Consider the following 24,667-nt stretch of genomic DNA (forward strand, 5'->3'; position numbering starts at 1 on the left):
AGGCCATGTTTTGGCACCAATTCCGTGCATCTCTCTCTGGACCAAGGCCATGTGCCATCAACAAGCGCCGTCCGTCATCCGTCATGCCATGCTTGTGGTAGGTAAGTAGGTTTGATTAGGGCGCGTGTCGAACCAGACTCCTGGGATCCATCTCGACTGCGGACGGTTCTTTTCCCTCTTCTGACTTAATCTCGCAAGGAGAAAATCTCGCAGAAGATCTCGAGCTCTGGCCGCAGCTTACCATCGCCTCCCAATGCCCGTCTTCCTGTTGGACCCTGCCACCATCACCACTTTTCCGTCTCCAGTTATGTCTTCTCTTCGATAAATCTTCACTGCAAATTGTCAGACCGCCAAGTGGATAGACTCATGGCTTTTTCGAGTGTTCGCGCTAGGTAGATTTGATCCCCCCATATAAACAACCGGCGAGACGCCAGACATGCCTCCCCCACAACCACGGGTTAATGCACAAGATTTTCTGCCAGACCGTTGCTTTTTCCCTCCGTCACCTGCGCGTCTTCCCATTTTTACTGTTTTACTCTTAAATCAAGCCACCCCGGCGCCGACGTAGCCCAGACCATGCCGTTCCGGGCCAGTCCAGCCGACGCCCCCAAGCAGCGGACTCAGACTCCTCTCCAACCAGAGACACACCTCTTTAGTCCATCTGGTCAACGGTCGTCGCCGAGCCGTTGGTCTTCTGCTCCCCCACGACTGCCGTGCCGTCCGCCTGGCTGACGGCCACGTTCCAGCCGAACTCGTCCTTGAGCTTGCCCAGCTGGATGCCCTTGAGCGTCGACAGAAGCTTCAGGCAGGTCTCGCCCGCGTCCTCCTGGCTCGCGGGGATGTACGTCACCGTCTCCTCGCCCGCCTTGGCGCTGCTGACGCGCTCGTGCTGCTTGCCCGCGAGGGCCTGCGCCGAGGACGGGTCCACACGGCGCGTGATGGAGCGGATCGGCACCAGGGCGGCGGCGGTGCCGGCGGCCATGACTTCGGAGAAGGTGGGGAGCTCGCTGTACTTGATCTGTGTTGCGTGATGTTGTCAGTCGAAGGTTCACTGTAAACTGCATAAAGAGTACTCACCACACGCTTCTCGACCTTCCAGCCGAAGCTGCGGGCAATGTGCTGGATGCTGTCGCTCGTCACACTGTCGATGACGCACTTGGAATCCGGCACAACAAGCGTAACATCCTCGCCGTCCTTCTTGACACCGATGAAGCCGCTCGTGCTGAACTCGTCAATCTCCTCGTGCTTCACGCTATCCAGGTGCAGCGTAATCCCATAGCCCTCGTTGCGCGCGCGGTCGCTGAAGCGCAGCACGGGCGCGTAGTTGCCGCCGACCTTGGCATGTCCGGTGCCGTTCGGCGCGGCGCGGTCAAAGTCGTCGAGGATGAGCGCGTTGACGGGGTGGGTGCCGTGGTAGACGCCCGTGGGGATCACGAAGACGGCGAAGATGTACTCCTCGGGCGGGTTGAGGCCGAGCTGGGCGGAGGAGCCGTAGAGCTGGGGCCGGATGTACATGGCGGCGCCGGTCTCGTGGGGCGGGACGTAGCCGGCGTTGAGGGAGACGGCGGCCTTGACGGCGTCGAGGAAGAGGGCCTCGGGGACGCGCGGCATGGAGACGACGTCGGCGGAGTGCTGGAGGCGCAGGGCGTTCTTGTCCGGGCGGAAGACGTTGATTGTGGCGTCACCGGGCGCGCGGAAGGCCTTGAGGCCCTCGTAGGCTTGCTGGCCGTAGTTGAGGGCCGGGGCCATGCCGTGGATGCGCATGAAGGGGTCCGCGACGAACTTGAGGGGGGTCCATTGGCCGGTCGAGACGGAGTAGGTGGACTCGATGTGGCCGTTGACTGGGAGGGAAGAGGTTAGCTGAGGTCATCTAGGAGGGGGATTGACCGGAAAGGAGGGGTACTCACCTTCGCGGACCTTGAAGCCGACGTTGGACCAGTCAATGGTGTTGACTGGAGGGGGCGGGAAGGCGGCCATGGTGGTGATTGTGTCTGTTCGAGGGGTTTGGAGGGGATTCGAAGGGTATCGCGGGCGTCAGCGGAGGCGTGGAAAGCCAATTGAGTGACTCTGAGGAGGCGTCTCGACGGTAAAGATGCTTGAATCGTGGAGAGATGGATGGAGCTCCTCGTTGCGTGACACACCGAAATTTTAGTAGGGAGTCATTCGTGTGCAGGGCAGCACAGGAAAGTGTCCCGCACCGCCCGAATTATTTTGGAGGGGCGCCGATCTCGGGACTGCGGGGTGCCTGCCACTCGCGTGAGCTGCGCCCTTTCAGCGGCTGCTGATTGGCTAACGACCACTGAAGAGCTGACTGAGACGGCGGGGCATCCCTGTCCGCCTCCGTCTGCCGGAGCACCAAGTTCAGCCGTTTGCTGCAGTTCTCCAAATGCGAGGTGAAAGGGGTCCAACGGGCATGATGTCATTTTTCAATCTTGGGTGAGAATGTTCAATAATTGTTACAGCGTTTGGGGTGGGTGAATGATCAGATGAACCGTGTTGAGGTAATCATTTGTGAAAGCTTCATGTTCCAAGAGTCTGTGAGCTGACCTTTCTTGGCACACGAGAGAACTGGAAGCGCTCACTCAGCTCAGCGGAAGTCCGCACCTTGGCTATCATCAACTGAATGAACTGGAGCTACCTCTTGACAGGCCCTGGTGTCCTCAATCCTGCAAATGGAGACACCAGGAAGTATCAGTCCCCGATCAAGTCGGGGCGGCCCGTCCGAGCGGGTGCCGAGTGGGCCTCGGCCCGGCGCCGGAAGCACATCATCGACTACCTAGTACCTGACGGTGACAAAAGTGATGGAGCCGGGGTGAATCGAACACACCATCTCTCCCCCGGCAGGGTCTCTGGATACTTACCTTTGGTGTAGTCCGGGGACCTGAGACTCTGGAGGGGGAGCGCTTTACCGTTAAGCCACGGCCCCTTGGGTTTCTTGTTGATACTCTGTAACAGAGGAATAGGGTTATAAAGGCATATGCCTGTTTCGGTGGCGTCAAGATGTCCATTCAGAGTTGAGAAGCGTCGTTGATGAGGCCAAAACCAGTGGAAGGTTCGAAGCCATGTGAGGCAGCTCTGGTAGTGGCACTCAGTGGCTGACAGCTGGCACCTGGGAGGCTGTCTGCTCTTGACGAGGCTTACATGCCCATACAATTTGGAATCCCTCAGGCTCAACTTACTCCATGTCAAACCTGTCGACGTACTTCATCGTTTGTGGCTGTTGGCAAGTAAGGTAGTTGTAAAAAAGAAAGTAGTCTGCAACGCCCAGGCCTTATCTCCAGCGGTGGGGCTTCCCCACGGCGCGGATGCGTCACCCGGGCCGCCGTTTATCTTTTCAGCAAACTGCGGGGACACCGACCCAACCCAACCCCAGACACTGACATCCTTCCCAATCTCCAACAGGAGGGCCGCGAAAGTTGCTGTACTGATAAGACACAAAACGACTTATCTGATTAAGAGAAAGCGTACTTAATCCGGTGTCTTGCACTAAGAGCCATCGTATGCCCGTTGGCCCGCCTGAGCCGTGAGGCACAATGACAATTGCCTTCAGCATCAATCAAGAGCAGTAGCTTGCCGCCTGTGTGAGTCAGTCGCATGTGTATTTTGATATTCAATCTAACTATACACAGATACATCAACAATTGTCTCATACAGCGGCTGCCATGGACGAAGCTCGCTATGCTAAGCGGGCGCGTCAGGCCTGCGAGCCATGCCGGTGCGGACAACCCGCCACTCTCCCCGCACCTCATAGCCGCGGATCTGACGATAGACTACTAGCAAAAAGAAGTCGAAATGTCCTGGGGAAAGGCCAATATGCTCGTATTGTGAGAGACTTGGCCAGCAATGCGTGTACAATTCGTCCGCCGAAGTTGTCGATACGCATCAGACGAAACACAACAGAGAAATGGTACGGACACCACAGGGGTTGGCTTGGCAGGATTGAAGAAGGGAAGCTGAGTTTTTACGTTACAGGAACATCGAATGAACAGCCTCGAAGACAAGATGGACCGATTGATTCAACATCTTAGGTTAGATCCGTTGGTCCCGCTCGGCACACCGGCGTTGACCATCTCACAGTCCTGATCCTCAACCTCGGCGTCCGTCGTCCTCAAACCCCATACCATCACCCAAGCCTAGCACGGTGACAGAAGTCGCCGTTACCAGGCATGAAAGCCGTCCTGCTCAAAATCAAAGCCCCAGGTATTTTCAACTCAATGTTCGCAGTGACAAGAATGCCTCGCTGACCTGCCCCAAACAGCGGCATATCTGTTGTGACAGAAACCCATCTCAATGAGATTGGCCGCCTATACCTAACATGGTGTCACAGCCAACCGATCACGCTCTTCCACGAAGAGAGCTTCTTGACTTCACTTGCGACTCGAGCTCCCGAGCTGGTCCTCTCATTACAGGCACTGGTGCTTAGGTTTCCTCCAGGGTCACTGAGTCCAGATGCCGAACAGCAGCTCAACACCAAGGCGAGATCCGCCAGGCGTATGGTGATGGAACGCGTTACGGAAGGACGGGTTGAGCTCTCAACCTTACAATCTCTATGTCTCCTCAGCATGTTTGACTTTGCGAGTACTGCGCCCCATCATCCCCTCATCCGCATTTCCGTACTAACACCATCACAGCCGGCAACGTCACACAATCAGGCCTCAACCTCAGCATTGCAACCCACCTCTCCCACTCCATCCCGCCCTCCCGCAACCAGCGCACCGCCCACGAACTCAACCTCTGCCTCCGCGGCATCGCCGCTCTCCAAAACCTACAAGGCTGCATCGTCCCCGCCACCGCCTCCCTCCACAACACAAGCCACAACCTCAGCCTGGCCCCCTGCACCTCCCCCTCCCTCTCCCACCTCGACGACGCCGCCCCGGACAACAACATCTCCACCCTCGCCTCCCACTTCAGCGTCACCTGGCGCCTTGCCCGCGCCTACGCCGCCTCGCGCGTCTCCCCGGACGCCCCGCCCCCGTGGGACTCGCGCTCCGACTACTCCACCGTCATGCAGTCCCACCACGACATCGACTGCCGCGCGTCCGCCAAGTACCGCTTCGCCTGCAACCGCATCGGCGACTACTCCCCAGAGGCGATCCAGGCGCAGCGCCACTGGTGGATGCCCTTCCTCTTCATCCAGTTCGTGCACGAGACGATCCCGTGCCTGCTCAACCATCCCTTCCTGCTGTCCATGCGCCTGCGCAGCTTCCGGCAGACGATCCCCGTGTACTTCATGCAGCAGTCCTTCGAGGCGATCAACCGCAACGCCGGGTGGGTGATTTACTTTGTGGATGTGCTGGAGAAGAAGGGCGTGCAGGTGTCGGATCCCGTGCTGGCGCACTGTGTGGTGATTGTGGCGACAATTCATTTGCAGCACAGCTTCATGCAGGATGATCTGTTGAGGGGGAAGGCGCAGACGGGGTTTGAGAAGTGTATGAGGTTTTTGAGGAGGATGGGGGCTGTGTGGCCTTGTGTTGCCAACATGGTGAGTGAACTGACACCAAAGAGGATGCAGGCTGACGCGGAGTAGGCGAATAATCTGAGGAGACTTCAGGACAGCATCGTCTTGAGACCATCACCCGCTCAGCAAGATGGATCCTCCCAGAGCCGGTCCTTCTCAATCAACAGCCAGCTTCTATGGGACCTTCTCATCTACGACAAGGCAGTCCGCCCCGACGCTGGCTGGGACCAATCCATGTTCGGGCCAACGCTCAAGGCCGACGTTGCAGAGCTGTCCGCCGAGGACCGGGCTGCCGAGTTCGATCTCGTGGGGTCGGCGGGCATATCCGGACACAAGGCCATGCCGAACGAAGCGGCCGTGTGGCCCCCCAACGAAGATCCGCCGCCTGTGGATCTGCCACAGAACGCGGGCCTCGATGCGCAGGTGGGTGACTTGGCGGGCGGGCCGTCGTTTGAGGATATCTTCTTTGAAGGTGTGGGGCCGTTTGGAGACCAGGCGAATAGGTTCTTTGATGGGAACGACTACGGACGGGCGATTGACGATTGGTTGAATCTAGGGACATAGCTATGCAAATTCATTCTTGGTATACGCAGATGATTGACACTCTTGAGGTTCAACAGAGAATTCGACGCATGTGTTTAATCACCAAGCCAACCCTTCCATCCGCTCCGGACTAGCAATACAATCAAGCCCCTTGCAAAAAGAAACATCCTCATCCGTCTTCTTCGAGACCTCATGCCGAGGCGTAGCGGGCCAGATCTCACCACCCTCATTCACCTCCTTTTGCCTATGACTAACGACGAGATCTCGGGTAACCTGCTGGAAGAACAGCGGCCCCTTCTCCACCCGCGGGTGAAGCTCCCCATTCACAAAGATGCCCGCGTTCAGGTTTCGTTGCGCGCCGTTGCAGAGATCCTTGTCCTCGCGAAGCACCTGCTTGAAGAACTCGGAGATGCTGGTGAACTCTTCCTCCGTCGAGTTCTTGTTGCGGTACACCTCATACTCCATCTTCGTCTGGGTGGCGGAGACGGGGACGCAGCGCATGATATACATGAAATCTGGTCTAGTATGCGGAGATGGCGGTGTTAGTGTTTGAGTGTCAATGATTGGGGATGTACGAGCTTACGTGACTGTCATGGACGCGTTGGGGTAGTAGAATGTACTGTAGATGCCCAGGCCCTGAACATCCGGCTTGTCCACGTTCCAGTGCTGGATCCAGTTGCCCCTTGTCTCGACCCAGTACTTGGTAAGGTCTGTGGTGCTAGCAACGGCGGGGTGCCCTGTTGGACAGTGGTAACACTGCATTGTTCTTGTCAGACTCGTCAATGGCGTCGTTATGCAGAGACGCACATACCTCGTTGTAATTGTCGGCCAAAGTCTTCCAGTTATAATCACCAAGCATCTCCCACGCATGATCAAATACGTAGTCATCCATCTTGAAGTTCTGCAGCCGCGGCTGTTCGTCAACCTGCGTAAAGAACTCTTCCCACGAGACACCAGGCTTTTCCGCCGCATCCAGGTTAACCCAGACGAAGCCAAGCTGGTCTACGTGGACGTGGACCTTGAACAGGCTGTTCTGCGTCTTATCGAAGGACGGAAGCTCCTGATACTTTGGCGCCTTGGCCAACTTGCCGTCGAAACCATATGACCAAGCTTTGAGGCATATCGTATTAGCATACAAATCAGACTCTGTGTTCAACAGGCCGTACATACCATGATATTTGCATGCAAGAACATTCATATGCCCGCTATCCGTCTCCACAAGCGGATACGCACGGTGGCGACAGACGTTGTGATGCCCCCGAATCTCGCCCTTGCGGTCCTTGACGAGGAAGAAGTTGAACCCCGCCTCTGTGATCTGCACAAAGTCACCGGCTTCGACGAAGCGCGCCTTGTGCGAGACGAGCAGCCACCGCTTCGAGAAGATGGCGCGGCGCTCTAGCTCGTACATGCCCGGCGAGCGGTACCATGACGCGGGGAGGGCTCGGACGGACTGGGGTTCTGAAGGAGTTGAGGAGGGGGTGTCGGTGGACTTTCCTAGACCGAGCCAGTTCATCTTGGTGTTGTTCGTTGCTACCAAAGACTAAGACGATTGTTCACGAAGAGAGCAAGGATTGAGCAATGAATGGAGCCGATTACGCGATGATATCAGGGTATGTTTCTATGGGCCAAGCTAGCAAACTATTCCAAACGACATCCTCATGCGAATCTCGCTATATACCAGTTGTGCAAGCTAACAGGCCTCGAGATAAGGAGCTCGAGGTGGTCTCGGCATGCATGCCGGATCCCTGCCGGGAGGGGTGGCCCGTCCGCAGGTCCCCGTAAGTGGGTACGGACCGTGTTCCGTACCCACTTTGACGCCAGCCACAGTCCGCCCTCGATATCGACGAGAAACCGATTGGACAATGCAGTAACACGACCCCGAAGTCGGTGGACATGTCAATCTTGGAATTCTCGCGATTTCCATGACGGGGCAAAAACAGCTGATTTGTGACATTCTCCGCCTGCTCACAGACCTCAGCTGGATCAATATCAGCGACGCGTGGTTGTCTCTGCGCTTCTCTCCCTCAAGCCAACATTACATCGTCGTCTCTCGCGTTCCGTCGCCTCACTGAGCCACCAGACGACTGCCAACACCCAGCCAAAATGCCGTCCAAACGAATCCCCAAAGACGCGCCCATAGTCATCGTCGGCGCAGGCGTCTTCGGCCTCTCCACGGCCCTCGAGCTCCGAAAGCGCGGCTACCTCCACATCACCGTCCTCGACCGCTTCCTACCCCCCGTCCCCGACGGCAGCAGCGTCGACATCTCGCGCATCATCCGCGTCGACTACGCCGACCCCGTCTACTCCCAGATGGCGCGCGAGGCGTACGCGGGCTGGAACGCGCAGTACTCGGACCACTACCACGAGTCCGGGTTCGTCATGCTCGCCGACCGCAAGGGCAACGGGTGGCTGGACGCGTCGCGCGAGGTCGCTGCAGAGAGCGGCGTGGAGCTGACCAACTATGCGGACGCGAACGACGTGCTGAAGGACTATCCGAGCGCGAAGGCGGACTTTGAGGGGCTGCAGGCGTGTATTAACCGTCGCGGCGGGTGGGCTGATGCGAAGGGGGCTATTGCGCAGTTGGCGGGGGAGTGTAGCCAGCTTGGGGTGCAGTTCGTCGCAGGAGCACGGGGGACGGTGAAGTCGCTCAAGTTCGAGGAGGGGAGGGTTGTTGGGGTCAATGTCCTCGAGGGCCCGCCGGTTCTCGGGGAGAAGGTTATCTTGGCGACGGGAGCGTGGACGAATCGCATCATTCCCATTTCTCATGCTAGCTCTGCTTCTGGACAGCCTGTTGGGTTCATCCAGCTTACGGAGGAAGAGGCTGAGAGGTTGAAGGATATGCCCGTCATGATCAACTTCGAGTCGGGCGTCTTCATCTTCCCGCCTACGAAGGGGAAGAACCCCATCCTGAAGCTCGCCCGTCATGGGTACGGGTATGCTACTGAGGTTTCTGTTGGCGATGATGGTTCTCAGAGGGTCATCTCTACGCCAAGGAGAGATGGCAGTAATGCGGCGACGGGATATCTCCCCGATGACGCGGATGAAGGTCTGAGGGAAGGTGTAAAGCAGCTGTTGCCCGAGTTTGCGTCGCGGCCTTGGGTCAACCGGCGCTTGTGCTGGTACTCTGACACTCCCGAGGGAGATTTCATCATGGATTATCACCCGTCTATTGAAGGAGTCTTCTTCGCTACCGGAGGAGCGGGACAGTAAGTAATCCCACATCATGCAATCAATGACAATGGCTGACCACATGTCACGATCAGCGCTTTCAAGTTCTTGCCTGTCTTGGGCAAGTACATTTCGGACTGCTTTGAGAAGAAGGCACCACAAGAACTACGACACAAGTGGAGGTTGCGCGCATCTGAAGGACAGGATGAATTGAAATTGGGAGACGGCAGTCGAGGCGGTCCGCCTCTGCGAAAATTGACGCCCGTTGAGCAGTCGAAGTTATAAATTTGGCGATATATAGACATAGATTCCGCGGGCCATGACAACCGATCAGTTCTAGACAAGTCGAATTTGACTTCACAAAGCACCTGTGAACTAATGTGAACCTCTTTGTGTTAAAAGCGCTCCGTTGAGAGCCATCCAGCCAGCTCCGAGAATACATTGCTTATTATGTGAGAAGACTAAGACATGTTGATGCTGACATGCGCCGCTGGCCTCAAAGCTTCGATGTCGGCGATGCCGCGAAGAGGTCCTGTTGGCCAGGGCTTATCGCACGGCCGGGATCCACCCGGTCCGCCTCCGGCCTACGCCGCGCCGTCCCCACTTACGGGAGATAAGTCCTGTCCACTCGGAGTGCTGCAATCAAGAGTAAGATAAGAGAACAAAGTTGAGAATGCCATGCATGTGAGTGATGGACGATAGACGATAGACACCGAGCCAAGTCGTCGTTCTCAATCCGATGACCATAGAGAGCAGACCAAATTCAAAGCCTCATCAGAAAAGCAGAGACTTCTCAGCCGCAGTCAAATCCCCACGGAAGCCAAACACCTAGACATCATGAACGGTAACACCCAATATGGAGGCACATCTCATGGTCCGCCGCAAGAGCGCAGGAAAGTCCCGTATCGGCGCATACATGCCGTGATCATCGGCGCGGGGTAAGTTCTGGTAATAATGCTGGGGTCACGTCATGATGTAACTGACACCGTCTAAATAAGAGTGTCAGGGATTTTGATGGGTAATGCATTCTTCAGAAAAGTCCTTCCGGTAGACTAACATTATGGGACGTTAGCCTACAAGTTGAGAAAGTACCTTGGAGAATACGTTGATTTTCACATCCTGGAAAAGTCCCCAGAACTGGGGGGGACTTGGTTCGAAAACAGGTATCCAGGTAAGCTATTGTCCATCCTTCCCTAAGGCTCTTCGTCTGACTCTTCATCGACAAGGATGCGCGTGTGATGTTCCCAGTCATTGCTATCAGTACAGCTTTGCTCCCAATCCCGACTGGTCAAAATTGTAAGATGAATATAATCAACAGTGGGTGGAATCATGCTGACAAAATATCTGTATAGTTACGCATCTTCCCAAGAAATCAAGGCTTACCTCGACGGAGTTGCGAAACACTTTGACCTAAAAAGGTTCATCAAGTTCAACACCAAGGTCACCAACGCGCAGTGGTCCGAGGTCAGCAGCACTTGGACTGTCAAAGTCGAGAATGGGTCCACCTATGAGGCGGAGGTCTTATTCAATGCCGGTGGTATCCTCAATAACCTCCAAATGCCGAACATCACTGGCATTAACACCTTCGCTGGTCCCATTCTTCACACCGCCGATTGGGACTCATCGGTGGATCTCAAGGGTAAAAGGATTGGCGTCATCGGCGCTGGGGCCAGTGCCGTTCAGCTATTACCTCAGATACAGCCGACGGCGACGAAAGTCACCGCCTTCATCCGCACACCGTCCTGGATCTCACCGCCCGTCGCTCTACCAGAGGCTGACCGGCCAAGCTACTCTTATGACGAAGGGGAGAAGACCAGATTCCGAGAAAACGATGCCGAATACCTTGAAGACCGGAAGCGGCTGGAGGCGCAGTTCAATGGCATGTTTGACGCCTTCTTCAAAGCCAGCCCGCAGCAGAGGGACCTCCGGGAACGATTTGAAAGCCGCATGAGATCTCTGATTCGCGATGTGGCTCTTCAAGAGCGGCTGATTCCCAAGTTCGAGGCGGGCTGTCGACGGATTAATCCTGGAGAGCAGTACCTTCTGACTCTCCAGGAGCCAAACGTTGAGCCGGTCTTTGAAAATATTGAAAAGATTACTTCTACTGGCATAGTCGCCGGCGGAGTCGAGTATCCTGTTGATGTTCTCATCGCTGCTACCGGTTTTAACACAACCTTCAGGCCGCGCTTCCCGATCATCGGTAGAGATGGCAAGAACTTGCAGGATATTTGGGCTGAGAACCCCACGTCTTACTGCGGGACAGGTGTTTCTGGATTTCCCAACTACATGATATTCTTGGGTCCTAATACGCCCATCTCAAATGGCAGTCTCATGGGTAAGTAAAAAGCCTCAGAGTCTTCGGCCAACACTAACAAATCGGAAACAGGCCCAATCGAAGCTACGGGCGACTACTTCGTCCGCATTCTCACCAAGATGATCCGACAACGCATCAAGTCTTTTGACGTACGCATCGAGGCTCAAACAGACTTTGACAACCACACACAAGAGTTCATGCGTCAGGCAGTCTGGACAGGAACATGTCGCAGTTGGTGTAAGTTCACCTCACGTGGGCAAAGTCAGCAGAAGTATTTAGCTGATCAAATTCTCCGCGTAGTCAAGAAAGACGTCAACGGGAAGGTGAGCGCTTTGTGGTGCGGAAGCTCGCTTCATTACATGCAGTCACTTGCCGAAGACCGCTGGGAGGATTATGAATGGCGTTTTGACGGGAACCGCTATGCCTACTGGGGTAATGGGTTTTCATGGATCGAGCAGCCCGCGTTGGATCCCTTGGGCATTGAGGAGAGGGAGTACTCAAATACAATGACCACCATTGCACAAAGATCATCGGACCTCAGCTTCTATCTTGGTAAGGCTGATCCCTTGCCCAAAGGGGTCTTGTCTCACGTGGTGGACGTCGAAGCTCAGTGTCAGCATATTGTGGGGCAGGCTGAGGTCCACGGGACCGATCTGACCAAGTCCGATGTGAAAGACGCGGACGTTACTGAGCAGGAGATGCGTTCTGGTTTAGAGTCTTATGCTCCAGCTATTGCTGTGGGGGTTTGATACTAGCTGCAATAAATCGATTTCTCTATGAAAATACCGGTTCATATACGTCTGCAATGAGACAGACGAGCAGGCAGTTAGCCGAAGTATTGATGCATAGTGAACCTTCAGTGTGGTGTCAGGTAGTGAGTTACTCTAATACGTCTAGTCCTGCTGATCAATACCGGCTGACTCCGGCAAACCCAAGAGACGTATAGCATTCGTTCGCGATATCATATCCACCTCATCCTCTGTCAAAGTGTTCGTTGTGAGAAGTTCGGTGAGAAATCTTTTGCTGCTACTGCTGGATTCGAACGGATAATCGACACTGAACAGGATATGTTCTATCCCCGTCACCTGCCTCAGCATTTTGAATGTGTCGACACAGAAAATGCCGCTCGTCGTGATCCATATGTTGTCATGCCACACATCCTTGATGGACTTCGATCCCTTGTCGGCCATGGCTTGGAAAGCTGGCATACTCTCAACTCGGGAAAGCATCATGGGCAAAAGCTCTCCCATGTGGCCGATGATGATCTTTAGCTTAGGAAATCTTTCGAACACCCCAGCAAGGTAGAGCTTCAGAATATGCAAGCCCACGTCTTCATGCCAGCCCCATGAAGCCGTGCCGAGACCTATTTCCGCCATGGTGGAGTAATTACCGCGATAACGCGATTTGAACACTTCGGGAGTTGGAGGTGAAGGATGAAGGTAAATTGGGACGCCCAGCTCTTCCGCGGCTCCGAAAATGGGCCAGAAACGACTATCGTCATAGTGCGTCATGTCTTCCAGGTGATTGTCGACCATCGCGCCCACAAACCCCAAATCATTGACGGCACGTCGGAGTTCCGTGACAGCATCGTCGGGAAAGCCCATCGGGAGGGCAGCAAAGCCGGCGAAACGATCAGGAGTCTGGCGAATGGCCTTTGCCATCTCATCATTCGCGCGTCGGCACAAATCTGGCCGGTTCGTGGCTACTCCGGGGAGGTGAGATAGAATTTGGAAAGCAATCCCGCCGGCTTTCATATCGGAAAGACGTAGAGAGCCAAGGTCCCATGCTCTTGCCTGTTGATCGGGATGGATCTCCCATATGTTCTTGTAAAATGGGTAGTCATCGCCGAACGAAGGGAAAATGACATGCTCCTCTAGGGTGATAGCTTGGCTGTTCAAAGCCATGATTGAAACAAGATGTTGGTCGTTATGTGGTTTTTTTTTTCTTTTTACCAGGATATTCGCACGTGAATGCTTCGTCGTTCCTTCTTCATATGGATTCTGGGGTACTCTGGCGAGCTTTTATAACTACTTGAGTATGTGGATTCATTGCGGACGAAGGCAACGGATGGCCCGGCAAATTGAGAGTCGGTACAAACAACGAAAACACCGAAAGGCGATGTGGCGAGAACAATTGTGGGCAAGTCAAATGAGTGGGCGAGCAAGATGTTCTTCGAATTTGAATAAACCGGTTAGTTGTATCAGGATTGGCTATCAGAATCCGAAAGCGAGGTTCAGCATGTCATCGCAGTTTGGTGTGACATGGGGTTTTAGCTTCACGCGTAGAAGCTGATGTGCGGCCCGACCGGAACACTATCGGCACTTCGCGCTTCCGGCACTCGTTGCCTTCAACCCGTGGCCCGCAATCACATGACGGTACGACACACACGATTTACTACTTTTCTCCGGTGTGATACTGCCAAACATGACTGTATCCTTCCTATGCTTTCCAACGAAAGACTCCGCACAATGGCTCAACCACGCACGGAGAGAGTGCGTAAGTATGGACGCTCGTTATAATCGAAGAGGCTGTGGCAGAGGAAGCTCCAACGAGGTCTGGACCCAGGAGTATTGAGGATGATAATTCCTCACTCATTTGGGCCAAGCATATGGGACTACAACATCCACCGCATTTCACCAATGGAATTCGCAGTAACCGGAGAGAACATGTTGCTCGCTCAGACCATAACTCGCCACTTCAATCTTTTCTTACTAAACTGGGAGCAGGTTGATTTTATTCCTTCAAGTAAAGCACAGAACGTGTGACAACTGGCATAGGTAGATTAATCACGCCTTAACAAGCCTCTTTCCAATGTCGAGGTAGAGGAGGAATCAGACTTGATTGTGGTGAGCCAACGCCTGCTCCATGAACAGACTCTCTGTCTCTATCCCAACGAGTAGATTTATGCAATCATTATGAATCGCAGCTGGTCAAAGGTCACATTTTGTGACCTCTGGGTGTTCTGAGGCCAACCCCCCTGGTTAGGAGCTTGCCGCAATTGGAAAGTGCCTGAAGTGGCTTGATTAATCTAGCTACGAGCGCCGGGCGCGCCCGGCTTGTAGGACAAAGTGGTGTGGCCGATCCCTTACCTAAAGGCGGGTTTCGGGCAACGGGTAAACGGGCGTAAGCGAGCCGCTGCGAGAACCCCTGCAAATGGGTCTTTTGGTCGACTGGAAGACAAGCGCCTGCGCCGCACGCTCAGCTGCCTAAATGCCATCTGACTTCGCTTGGAGAAGCCTGCAAAGTCAAGGTTACACATGGAGTCTAGAGATACTCGACCGCCACTCGCTTTTCAGCTCTAGATTTTGAATACTTGGGTGTTTGAGTTAGGAACATTTGGTTATGCTATTAAGTATCTTCGGCAGTCTTTTCGAGACCCCTGCTTGTGAGCAAAGGTTGGGAAGTTTGTTCGCTAAAGACGAACCAGTAGTTATTATTATAGGTAGTATAAAGTAAATATTCAAATAAATTATGAATCTCTCTATTACTGAGAATAGTATGAAAGAGAATTCAAAGTTCCCCCTCTCTCCAAGTACCCCTATGCAGCGCTAGGCAGATACACCTAGGTGCTACTAATAAACTAGGCTTTTTGGTTGGTCAAAAAAGCGTTGATTGGCCCCTGAGTTGCTGCTTCCCCTCACGAAGATGTACTGTAGTCAGTTGGCACCCCATGGGATAATGACTTCGAATGTAAGCAGCCTAAGCGATCCGAGGAAGGCATAAGCTATTCTCAACTGAGAGGGTGGTGTGGTCTGAGTGCCTAAGTCCGAGGTGCCTGAGTCCGAGGCGTCAGCTGCAATATAATCCTGCGCCAAGGGCCGCGCCTACGATAGCTTTACGTTGTCTTCTTCCACCGAGAGCCGATCAATGCAATCGGCCTCAGCGACTTTAGCCAAGGAACGCATTGTAAGGTCATGCTTATGGTATTGCAACATCGTGCTTATGGTATTGTAACATGATGCATCATTCTACACATTCAACGGAAACTGGTACACACATCCACCTTCGCTTTCAACCCCTGAAGCTTCGGAAACAATGACTTACACGAGAAGCCAGCAGAGGAGAGTAGCAGCAGATGAGACTGGGCGAGCGGACGAGATGCGCCGACCAGATGTCGAAGACTCTGTGATAGAAGTCTCCCAGAAATGTATAAAAGGCTCGCTCCTGTCTCTGTCTGTGGAAGGTCTTGACTCTATCTCCATCCACCTCAATATCTTCGGCCTCCCAGCAAAAAACCCAATCCCGCATTAAGCAATTTGCACAGCTTCACTCTAGAGATCAATTTCTCCATCTTTACCAAGCAAAATGAAGTTCTTCGCCATTGTCAGCCTTGTCTCAGGCCTCTTCGCAACCGCCGCCTCGGCCGTCGACCTGCACCTCGAGTTTGCGGGCGGCTGTAGCACCAGCGGCGGCGGATTTATCTGCCGGGGCTGGAATCCCAACACTTGTTGCAGCGTCAACTCGGGTACCTACTTCGCCAGCGCCTCGTTCAGGGCCATCCCGGCCAACTGGAATCTCCAGTGCCGTGGCCACGCCGGTCCCAACTGCGGCTCCATCCGCTCGCAGCAGGACAGCGGTGGCCGCGACTACATTTGCCTGAGCAACGGCCCCTATGGGGGGATAGGCTACGGCTTTAACAACAAGAAGATGATCCGCGGTGCGACACTGGACGCCCGCGACGGTGAGGAGACTGAAGGCTGTGCCCAGCCGGACGTCCTGTACCTCGCCGACGGCACCCAGTACAACTACACCGCCATTGCCGAGGCTGGCCAGGCCACCGACGAGCTTGTCTCGATTATCAAGAATGGCGCATCTGCCAACGATATTCCCAGCGTTGACGAATTCAAGCTCGACTAAAAGCTCGTTCTGTGAACATCAGGCGTGACTCCAGGACGCATCGCGCTATCACGCCCTCCCTAAGCCTTGCACAGATATCCTATTGCGAGTGCTTCACCTGTTTTACCAGGTTATGATGCGGCCTATCGCCTAGGATTGAGCGGGTTAATACGTCTCTTATCCTGCAATTTGCCCTTTTTAATGAGGGGACGGGAGGTGGTTCTTTTCTCTTTCTTCATATGCTCAGCTTATCTGAGTATACTTACACACTCCTTTTGAACATTACAGTAGATTAAGCTTAGGTACTTAGATAATAAAAGATAAGACCTTTACTACTGTAAGCTACCTAATTAGTACACTACACCTCTTCACAAGTAAAATGGTCGACCTAAGCTCTGGATCACGGCAAGAATCACGAAATCCCCAAAACCTTTGACAAAGGGCGTCGAGAATATCAGAATGCGTCGCCTACGATTTCCGCAATAGGACAGCATGCGAGAGCGAGAAATTCCACCAGACCACAAATCACGCAAGTCCACAAACAGAAGCTGAGAAATTAGAATAACAGCAAATTACTACCAAGAGCATGCTCGCGCAGCACCACCAGGATGCTAAATATGACACGTATGCAGTTTAAGAACGTGAGGGAAGAAAGACTTGCGCAAGACTAGGCTTATTAGCCTCCGTCACCAACGTTCGATTTTGTGCATCCCCTAAAGATCCATCAATTCACACACTATGAAGACGCAAAAGATGTTCGCTTGGTGAGAGGGAAATTGGTGTCTTGCCCTATGCTTGGAAAACCGGTCATAAAACACCTTCATATTATAAAATCAAGCAATATTAGGAATTGCAGGTGGTCAAACGTTCCATTTTCTGACCTTTGGCTGTTCCGAGTCCACATCCCTTGGCTAATTAGAAGCTTGCTATAAGCGGCAAGCGTGGCGAGAACCCCTGTACATGGCTCTTTGGCTCCAGAGGGCAAGCGCCTGCGCCGCACGCTCTGCTGCCTAATTCCGACTCCGCTTGGAGAACTCTGCAAAGTAAAGGTTGTGCATCGAGATACTCGACCACTATCCGTCTTTCTCTTATAGAGTGTGGCCTATTGATTTTGTTTCAGGAGATCCGGACCATTTGAACGATCTAAAAGATGTCGTCAGGTATCTTCGGCAGTCTATTTGGGACCCCTGCTCGTGGAAAAAAGTCAGGCAGTTTATTCGCCAAAGACGACCCAGTCATCCTTACTCATGATGATGTGCGCGATTACAACGAAGACAACATCCTCCCTCAAACGCCAGAAACTCTTGCAAAGATTCGAGAATGGCTACAACCAACAGGCTACGACGACGACAGCAGCGAATACAAGAAACATCTCTCTTTTCATCTCGATGGCACCGGCGACTGGCTCTTGTCTTCGCTTAGCTATCACACGTGGCATGATGGCAGTGATAACGGCCTGCTCTGGATCCGAGGTAAGTGAGAAAGCCATGATTCTTGAGATGGTATTGGGGAAGCTAATTAATGTGGCCTGTAGGCATACCTGGCTCGGGAAAGTCGGTCCTTGCTGCTTCCCTGATTCATCGCCTACTCCAAGAGGACGTTCCAGTGCTGTACTTTTTCTTCCGGCAGACTATCGAGTCCAATCATGAGCCAGTGGCTGCCCTTCGAGATTGGTTAGCACAAGTTCTCAAGTTCAGTCCGCCGCTTCAATTGCGAATGAAGCGAATTCTGGACGAAAACCGTCCCTTGGACAGCGTCTCAATTGACGGTTTCTGGAGTTATCTACGAATTGCGCTGGCTCAGCTCCCAAAGGCCTATTGTGTGGTTGATGCACTGGATGAAATGGACCAAACGGAACAGACACATTCCTTCTTGAAAACCTTGGCTGAACTCGGTCAATCCAAGTTGAAAATCGTCATGACCAGCCGACCATTAGCCATCATTGAGAAGCCGCCACGAAACGCAAAGTTTGTCAGCATTAGACTTGAAGAGGACAAGGTTGATAGAGATATCGCCGCCTATGTCCAAGACAGGCTGTCTACATCATCGATACCAGAGGAATACCACGTTGTTATCCAAAGAGCAGTTCCAGGAAATGCCAATGGCCTTTTTCTCTACGCCAAGCTAGCAATGGATTCCTTTCTTCGCCCCGAAGCCAGCATTCAACAGGTTCTGAAGAACCTACCCTCCAATCTCGATATCATGTACAGTGATATTCTTCAAGAGCATGCCACAAGGTCCGGCATGCCCCAGGATATTCAGATACTGGTCATGCAATGGGTTACTCATGCTGGGAGACCTCTCAGATTGCTCGAAATCGCAGAGATCATCAATACTACGCAAGGTTCAAAGACGTCGCTGAATCTCAAAGACACCAAGGAACTTGTTCGTGCTGCATGCGGGCCGCTTTTGGAGATTCTCCCGAACGAGACGATATGCGTCGTTCATCACTCTTTGACGGAGTTTTTGACAGGGTCAACCACGGATCCCAAAACAAGGAATTTTCCCATTCTCGAGTATGGAGCTACTCACAATCTTCTCGCCGCTCAATGTCTCTCCTATCTCCTTTCGAGGTGTTTGGATGAGGTCCAGCTTCAACCTAGGAAGCTCTCGTTTAGACCGGCTCACGAGTGCCCTGCAGTTGTGAACCACGACAAACGATGGTTGGCTGCGCCATTCCTGAAGTACGCTGCACTGAACTGGCATCATCATGTCAGGAAGGCAGAGTCCGCAGGGTTCGACCAAACAGAGATCAGGCGCCTTCTAAACAAACTTCTCGACGGAGAAAATCTGTTGAAGTGGGGCGCCCTGGCTCGGGTTTGGAGGAATTATGTCGACGCAACGCCTCTCCTGACAGCTATTGATCTCGGTCTTGTGGACTTCACCCGGATTCTACTTGAAAGACCTGAGGAAATAAAGGACATCGATGATGCTGAGACACATTCCTGGGCGTTGCCACGTGCCGCGCGGCTGGGCCATCACAGGATTGTTGATTTGCTCTTAGAACATGGCAAGGACGTGAACGCGTTCGATAGTGAGGGATACACTGCCCTTCATCATGCATCCCGACACAATTACCTGACCATCGTTATCAGGCTTCTTCATGCCGAGGCAGATCCTTTCGTACGGGATATAGCACACACCAAAGTGAGCGACAGGTCATTTGGATCTTTCGAACAGAAGGGTTCATTAGCTTTCGACTTTGCATGTATGAGCGGCCACAACGATGTTGCAATCGCCCTTGCATCATACTTCGATGCGTCTAGCAAGGCAACTTACGCATTTCAGCGCGCTGTCCAGTCAAAACTGTTTGTAGTCGCAGACAAGATCCTGAAGAGTTCTCTGGTGGATATAAACGCACCGATGACTGGCTGGTTCGTCGGTACCTTACTTCACAACGCTTGTGAGAAACGCGATCTCGAGTCCATCAAATGGCTCCTTGCAGCAGGCGCTGACCCAAATGTGCTGCGATCTACGCCAGGCTCCGAAGCCCGACCATCGGATGTGGGTGAATCTGCACTTCACGCGCTGACCTTACGGAGAGAGTTCGGCATCTATGCTGATCCTGGCCCCAAAGTGACGGCGGCATGCTTTGATGCATTGCTTCGAGCAGGAGCCAATGTGGATCAGACGAACTCTGACCTCGAGACGCCACTGCACTTTGCCCGCGATGCCTCGACTGTGGGCATACTTCTCGAAGCCGGTGCAAACCCAAACGCAACTACGAGGCATGGAGAGACACTGCTACATCTATCGAATGACCGAGACATCATACGGATGCTTCTGGAGGATGCCAAAGCAGACACAACGCTGAAGACATATGCCGGCTATACTCCTCTCCTGTTGTCATTGAGCGACGGTGAGCTTGATAAGGCGATACAACTGGTTGACTTCGGCGTCGAAGTGTTGGATATCAACGAAGAGGGAGATGGTATCTTTCACTATCTTGTTGGGATCAAGGCCGACACTGGAAAGATAGTGGGGTTGATTGAGCGCCTGATAGCCTCCAGCGCCGATATCAATACGCGGAACAAGAAGGGAGAGACAGCCCTGCATTATCTCGGATGCACTAGTAACGCATTCGGGGGTATAGGATTCTCCTTGAATCGAGATGAACTCGACGAGTTGTTACTTGCTGCGCTGCTCCGAGCCGGTGCTCGGATAGATATGAGAGACAACGAAGGCCAGACCCCTTTGTACAGCATGGTTACGAGGACGGGCTTCTCCAGGGTTCAAGGTTGCAGGGATACCTGCGAAAAGATGATATACGCGGGTGCAGTTCTCGACACGACTAACGCAGAAGGAAAGACTCTGCTTCAGGGTTATCTGGCTCACGGTGGATTTGATATCGAATGTTTCAGGTATCTGATCGAAAAGGGCATTAGCCCGCACCAAGCTGACCTCGATGGCAACACTCTTTGGCATATTATATTGCCACGTCATTGTCAGAGTCAAAATCAAAATGGCAACACCTTCATCAGTATCTTCGAGGAGATTCTCAGTCTTGGAGTGAGTTTGGATCAACCAAATCACGCCGGCTGGACACCCCTTCATGTTGCCAGTAGCTGGTTGCCTGAAAGTTTCAAGAAGTCGGCTTTCAACACAATGCAGACCTCATCAGTCGAAAGAGCCACCACCTTTGAGAGAGTCCTCGAGCTCCAGAATGATGTCAACTTTCCAGACCAACACGGAGTTACAGCTCTTCATTTGGCGTCCACGTTCTCCCAATACCACACCATGAGGTTGCTGCAAGCAGGCGCGGACCCCTGGAAGACTACGAATGATGGTCTGACCGCCCTGCACCTTGCGATACTCAACAGGAAGACAAATATTGCGGGGATGCTGATCGAAGCCCTCGATAGCGTCTGCCTTAGCTCGATGGTAAACATGCAGGACATCCGAGGCAGGACACCGTTGTATTACGCCTGCGCCTCCGGTACAATCGAGACTGTGAGACTGCTGTTAGAAGCAGGGGCAGAAATCGAGACCGCCACATTCGAAGGTTCTGCCTGGGATGGCTGTGCCCACATTGAGGTAGCACCACCATGTGGTCCCTCGTCCACGATTGGCTCCATGAACAAGTTCGACAAGCCGGACCACGGATATGTCACAGTTTTTGAACAGCAACTGCCTCAACCCTATTCCTATTCTCAGTCCTCCTCGGAGTATCTTTTTGAAGTTTTAGAGCTTCTCATTCATACTGCAGGTTGCAAAGCCGAGACGATTGACAACGCAATCACGGTTGCTGCGCACATCAAGAAGGAGTTCACCGTTGAATGCCTCCTGCATGCTCGAAAGTCACTTCAGAATCAACAAAATTTCATGTCTGAGGAAGCCGAAACAGCTGGTTTTGTTGCGATAGTAGTGCAGCTCTGTGATGGCGCTTCGCCAGAGAGGCCCCGTATCTATGGCCGTTTTCCAAACCCCAGCGATGTTCATTCACACAAGCTTTGGGATCTCAGGTTCCCGGAACTCGCAGCCCAGGAGCGGCAGAAGATCAACTGTCTTGAGCTGAGCAACGACAAAAGAACTATTCTACACGATCTTGTATCTCGTGGCGAGGCTTCAAAACTTGCTGACCTTCTGACCCCGGAGATTATCTCAAAGTTGGAGGATCCCGAATGGTGCCTGGAACATGAGAAGGGTAGCGGTTACATGATTCAGCCGCTCCTGATTACGGCTTGCTCACGCGAACAGCCGAATATGGATGTCTTGCGCGTACTGGTCGAGTCCATTGGCGTCAACCTTGACTCGCTCAGTCGATCAAAATCTGGATGGGATCTTGTCAGCCCATCTGCTCTTCACATCCTGGTCAGAGGCGATTTCTGGTGGCAAGTTGGTCAAGCTCTGCCTTACCTAATCAAGAAAGGAGCCAACATGGAAGTTCGCGATGGAAACGGTCGAACACCGCTAAACTATGCCCTCAGTCACGCCGGGACAATCATCTTCCAGAGAAAGGTTGTTCAAACACTGATTGAGCTCGGCGCAGATGTCAACTCTATCGATGATAGAGGCAAGTCCTGTCTAGCTCGAGCAAGAGTTGATACGGGTCTCACAAAGCTCCTTCTGGATCATGGCGCCATCGTCACATACCCTGCGCTCATCGCGGCCATTGATGACAGAGACGCCGATGGTCTTGAGCTTCTTCTGTCAATTGGCGCAGATGTTAACGAACGGGAAACCAAAGACCAAAGCAAGCCCAAGACAGAGCACGCTATGTGGATGCAATCAGTCTTCTCAACGCCCTCTTGGAAACCGGATCCATTTCAGGTTGGTCGCCGCACTCGCCGCCATGGACTTCCACCTTATGCTATGCACCTCTTGCATCATGCAGCATGGAACCGATGCAGTTCTAGTCTCGACGCTGAGGGTATCTCTGCGTATGACAGGATCGCTAGAATTCTAATCCATCATGGAGCAGACGTTTGCACACAATATGAAGGTACAACAGTTGCTCACGCCATTCTCAGCCTAGGGTGCTTCTCGTGGATCTCTCACGAACTTCCTCTCGAGCATGTGGATATACGCGACGACTCCGGAGAGACATTGCTTCTGTCAGCATGTCACTGGGATGACCCCATCACTGGTCAATTCAGCGACTACGTCACAGAGGACATAGCTGAACTTTCTCCTGTCCAACTCCTGGTCAGAAAAGGCGCCGATATCCGGGCTCGTGACAACAAAGGTTGCAATGTCCTTCACAAACTCCTCCCTGCCGAGGAAAAGACACTGGAGGCGGTGAGATATTTTGTGTCGCAGGCTCCAGAGCTTGTCAATCAAGTATCTGAAGAAGGCATCGCCCCTCTTCATCTGGCAACATCATTGAGCGAGGTCAAAGTGCTGCTTGATGCAGGTGCGGATCCATCTATCCGAGATGATCGTGGTCAAACTGCACTGTATCTTGCTGTATCGCGTCTCAAAGAGAATACAGATGTTACTGATGCGTTATTCGATGCCGGAAGCGATCCGCATTCTTCAGCAAAAGATGGGAACACGTCGTTCCATCTCCTTTTAGGCGGAGTCTTCGACGTCTCAGAAGATGGAGTGGTCATCGGCCCCAGACGTCAACTGTTGGACCGGCTTTTGGCCTTGGGCGTTGACATGAATCTTCCCAATAGTCTTGGGGAGACACCCGTGTTCTCCTTCTTCCGATCTGGTCACATAGATCGTTGCTCATCATGGGCCAAGACTCAAGAAGCCAAGACGAATGCCGGGAACCACCTGGTCTCTCAGACTGGGCCCTCCCTGTTCTCGCCCCAACCCGTACTGGAAAGCAAACCTGGCCTCTTTGGGAATCCAGTTGGGCGAAAAGAAAATTTCGAAGCACTCGAGAATCCTGTTTTTGATCTTTTGGAGAAGATGGGGGTGGATTTCGGCGTGGTGAATCATGCAAAGGAAACGCTGCTGCATATCGTGGCCGCTGAGAGAAACAAATCGCAGATCCAAGAAAGGAGATTTCAGTATCTCATGGGCAAGGGGTTGGATATTTCAGCAGAGGATAACCAACAGAGAACGCCATTAGACGTGGCGGCTGCTTTGGGCAACAGACATATCACGAACCTATTTGAGGCGAAGCATGTTGGGCTGCGTGATGACGGTGCTGAAGACTCGTCGTGTCCTCAGCCTTCACTAACCGGTCCATTTCAACTCTTCAGATAGTGGATAATTTGATTCAGTTTGGGTTCTAATCTTTCATCAGATATCGTAAGGTCTTGCCATCTTCAGTGCATGACGACGCCGAAGACCGTGAACAAACATAGAAAGAGGTTTGCTAGCCGTACAGTGCTGATTGGCTATCTGGGCAGTGCCCTCTATAAATTTAGTCGCAGTACGTATTTAACGATAGACGAAGACGATAGACGAAGACGATGGACGACGACGATAGACGACAATAATAGACGACAACGATAGTAACAATAATAGCGAAGACAATAGTAATAATAATAGTAATAATAATAGCAAGGATAATAAATTCAAATGCTTTAAAATAAGGGGTAATACACGTTGAACCCTGCCCGGATAGCCAACTGACACTGCCCGGTTAGCAACCTAAAGCTCCATAGGAATTGCCCTTTTCATCTTCTTATGAAAGTCATGTCTTGGTCTCAGATATTTGCTTCGCGAAACATAGTCACAAGAGTTACACAAGCAACGAGTTTCTGCATGCTAAACGGGCTTCAGAAGGGAACTGTGTCAACCGGCAAAACCAGGCCAATCAACCCAATGGCGGCAAAGCAAGCGCACGCAACCCATATTGGAGCCGAAGTAGTGACATCAGAGTATGTGGCAATGAAAGGAGCAGTGAGTGACGCAAAACGCCCAACGGCCATGAGCAATCCATTGCCCAG

The 24,667-nt window shown here is 52.9% G+C and overlaps 8 protein-coding genes across 8 annotated transcripts; 5 read left to right on the forward strand and 3 right to left on the reverse strand.

Moving 5' to 3' along the window:
• Positions 1-652: 652 nt before the first annotated feature.
• htyB (Transaminase htyB) lies at positions 653-1,977 on the reverse strand (the record flags this gene model as incomplete). The annotated part of the gene is made up of 3 exons (XM_036631971.1): positions 653-1,018; positions 1,078-1,841; positions 1,908-1,977. 3 exons carry the CDS (start codon positions 1,975-1,977, stop codon positions 653-655), a joined length of 1,200 nt encoding a protein of 399 aa, XP_036501095.1.
• A 2,189-nt stretch (positions 1,978-4,166) lies between these two features.
• On the forward strand, positions 4,167-6,022 carry CGCS363_v000123 (uncharacterized protein; the record flags this gene model as incomplete). Its single annotated transcript, XM_036631972.1, has 5 exons — positions 4,167-4,200; positions 4,259-4,271; positions 4,328-4,578; positions 4,632-5,482; positions 5,528-6,022. The coding sequence occupies 5 exons, from the start codon at positions 4,167-4,169 to the stop codon at positions 6,020-6,022; spliced, it is 1,644 nt and encodes a 547-aa protein (XP_036501094.1).
• A 78-nt stretch (positions 6,023-6,100) lies between these two features.
• Positions 6,101-7,514, reverse strand: yeaW-0 (Carnitine monooxygenase oxygenase subunit; the record flags this gene model as incomplete). Its single annotated transcript, XM_036631973.1, has 4 exons — positions 6,101-6,521; positions 6,585-6,757; positions 6,813-7,111; positions 7,172-7,514. The coding sequence occupies 4 exons, from the start codon at positions 7,512-7,514 to the stop codon at positions 6,101-6,103; spliced, it is 1,236 nt and encodes a 411-aa protein (XP_036501097.1).
• Positions 7,515-8,104: 590 nt separating this feature from the next.
• On the forward strand, positions 8,105-9,454 carry fap1-5 (L-pipecolate oxidase; the record flags this gene model as incomplete). Its single annotated transcript, XM_036631974.1, has 2 exons — positions 8,105-9,207; positions 9,265-9,454. 2 exons carry the CDS (start codon positions 8,105-8,107, stop codon positions 9,452-9,454), a joined length of 1,293 nt encoding a protein of 430 aa, XP_036501096.1.
• Positions 9,455-10,006: 552 nt separating this feature from the next.
• Positions 10,007-12,232, forward strand: moxY-4 (FAD-binding monooxygenase moxY; the record flags this gene model as incomplete). Its single annotated transcript, XM_036631975.1, has 7 exons — positions 10,007-10,107; positions 10,168-10,187; positions 10,242-10,340; positions 10,396-10,465; positions 10,522-11,504; positions 11,556-11,720; positions 11,784-12,232. The coding sequence occupies 7 exons, from the start codon at positions 10,007-10,009 to the stop codon at positions 12,230-12,232; spliced, it is 1,887 nt and encodes a 628-aa protein (XP_036501099.1).
• A 144-nt stretch (positions 12,233-12,376) lies between these two features.
• On the reverse strand, positions 12,377-13,387 carry orsB-2 (Decarboxylase orsB; the record flags this gene model as incomplete). Its single annotated transcript, XM_036631976.1, has 1 exon — positions 12,377-13,387. The coding sequence occupies one exon, from the start codon at positions 13,385-13,387 to the stop codon at positions 12,377-12,379; it is 1,011 nt and encodes a 336-aa protein (XP_036501098.1).
• Positions 13,388-15,788: 2,401 nt separating this feature from the next.
• Positions 15,789-16,340, forward strand: CGCS363_v000128 (uncharacterized protein; the record flags this gene model as incomplete). Its single annotated transcript, XM_036631977.1, has 1 exon — positions 15,789-16,340. One exon carries the CDS (start codon positions 15,789-15,791, stop codon positions 16,338-16,340), a length of 552 nt encoding a protein of 183 aa, XP_036501091.1.
• A 1,129-nt stretch (positions 16,341-17,469) lies between these two features.
• Ank2-0 (Ankyrin-2) lies at positions 17,470-23,978 on the forward strand (the record flags this gene model as incomplete). The annotated part of the gene is made up of 2 exons (XM_036631978.1): positions 17,470-17,791; positions 17,854-23,978. 2 exons carry the CDS (start codon positions 17,470-17,472, stop codon positions 23,976-23,978), a joined length of 6,447 nt encoding a protein of 2,148 aa, XP_036501090.1.
• Between the last annotated feature and the right edge of the window lie 689 nt (positions 23,979-24,667).

Source organism: Colletotrichum siamense (assembly GCF_013390195.1).
Source record: "Colletotrichum siamense strain Cg363 chromosome Unknown KSG_Cg363_contig01, whole genome shotgun sequence".
In the NCBI taxonomy this organism is placed as follows: domain Eukaryota; kingdom Fungi; phylum Ascomycota; class Sordariomycetes; order Glomerellales; family Glomerellaceae; genus Colletotrichum; species Colletotrichum siamense.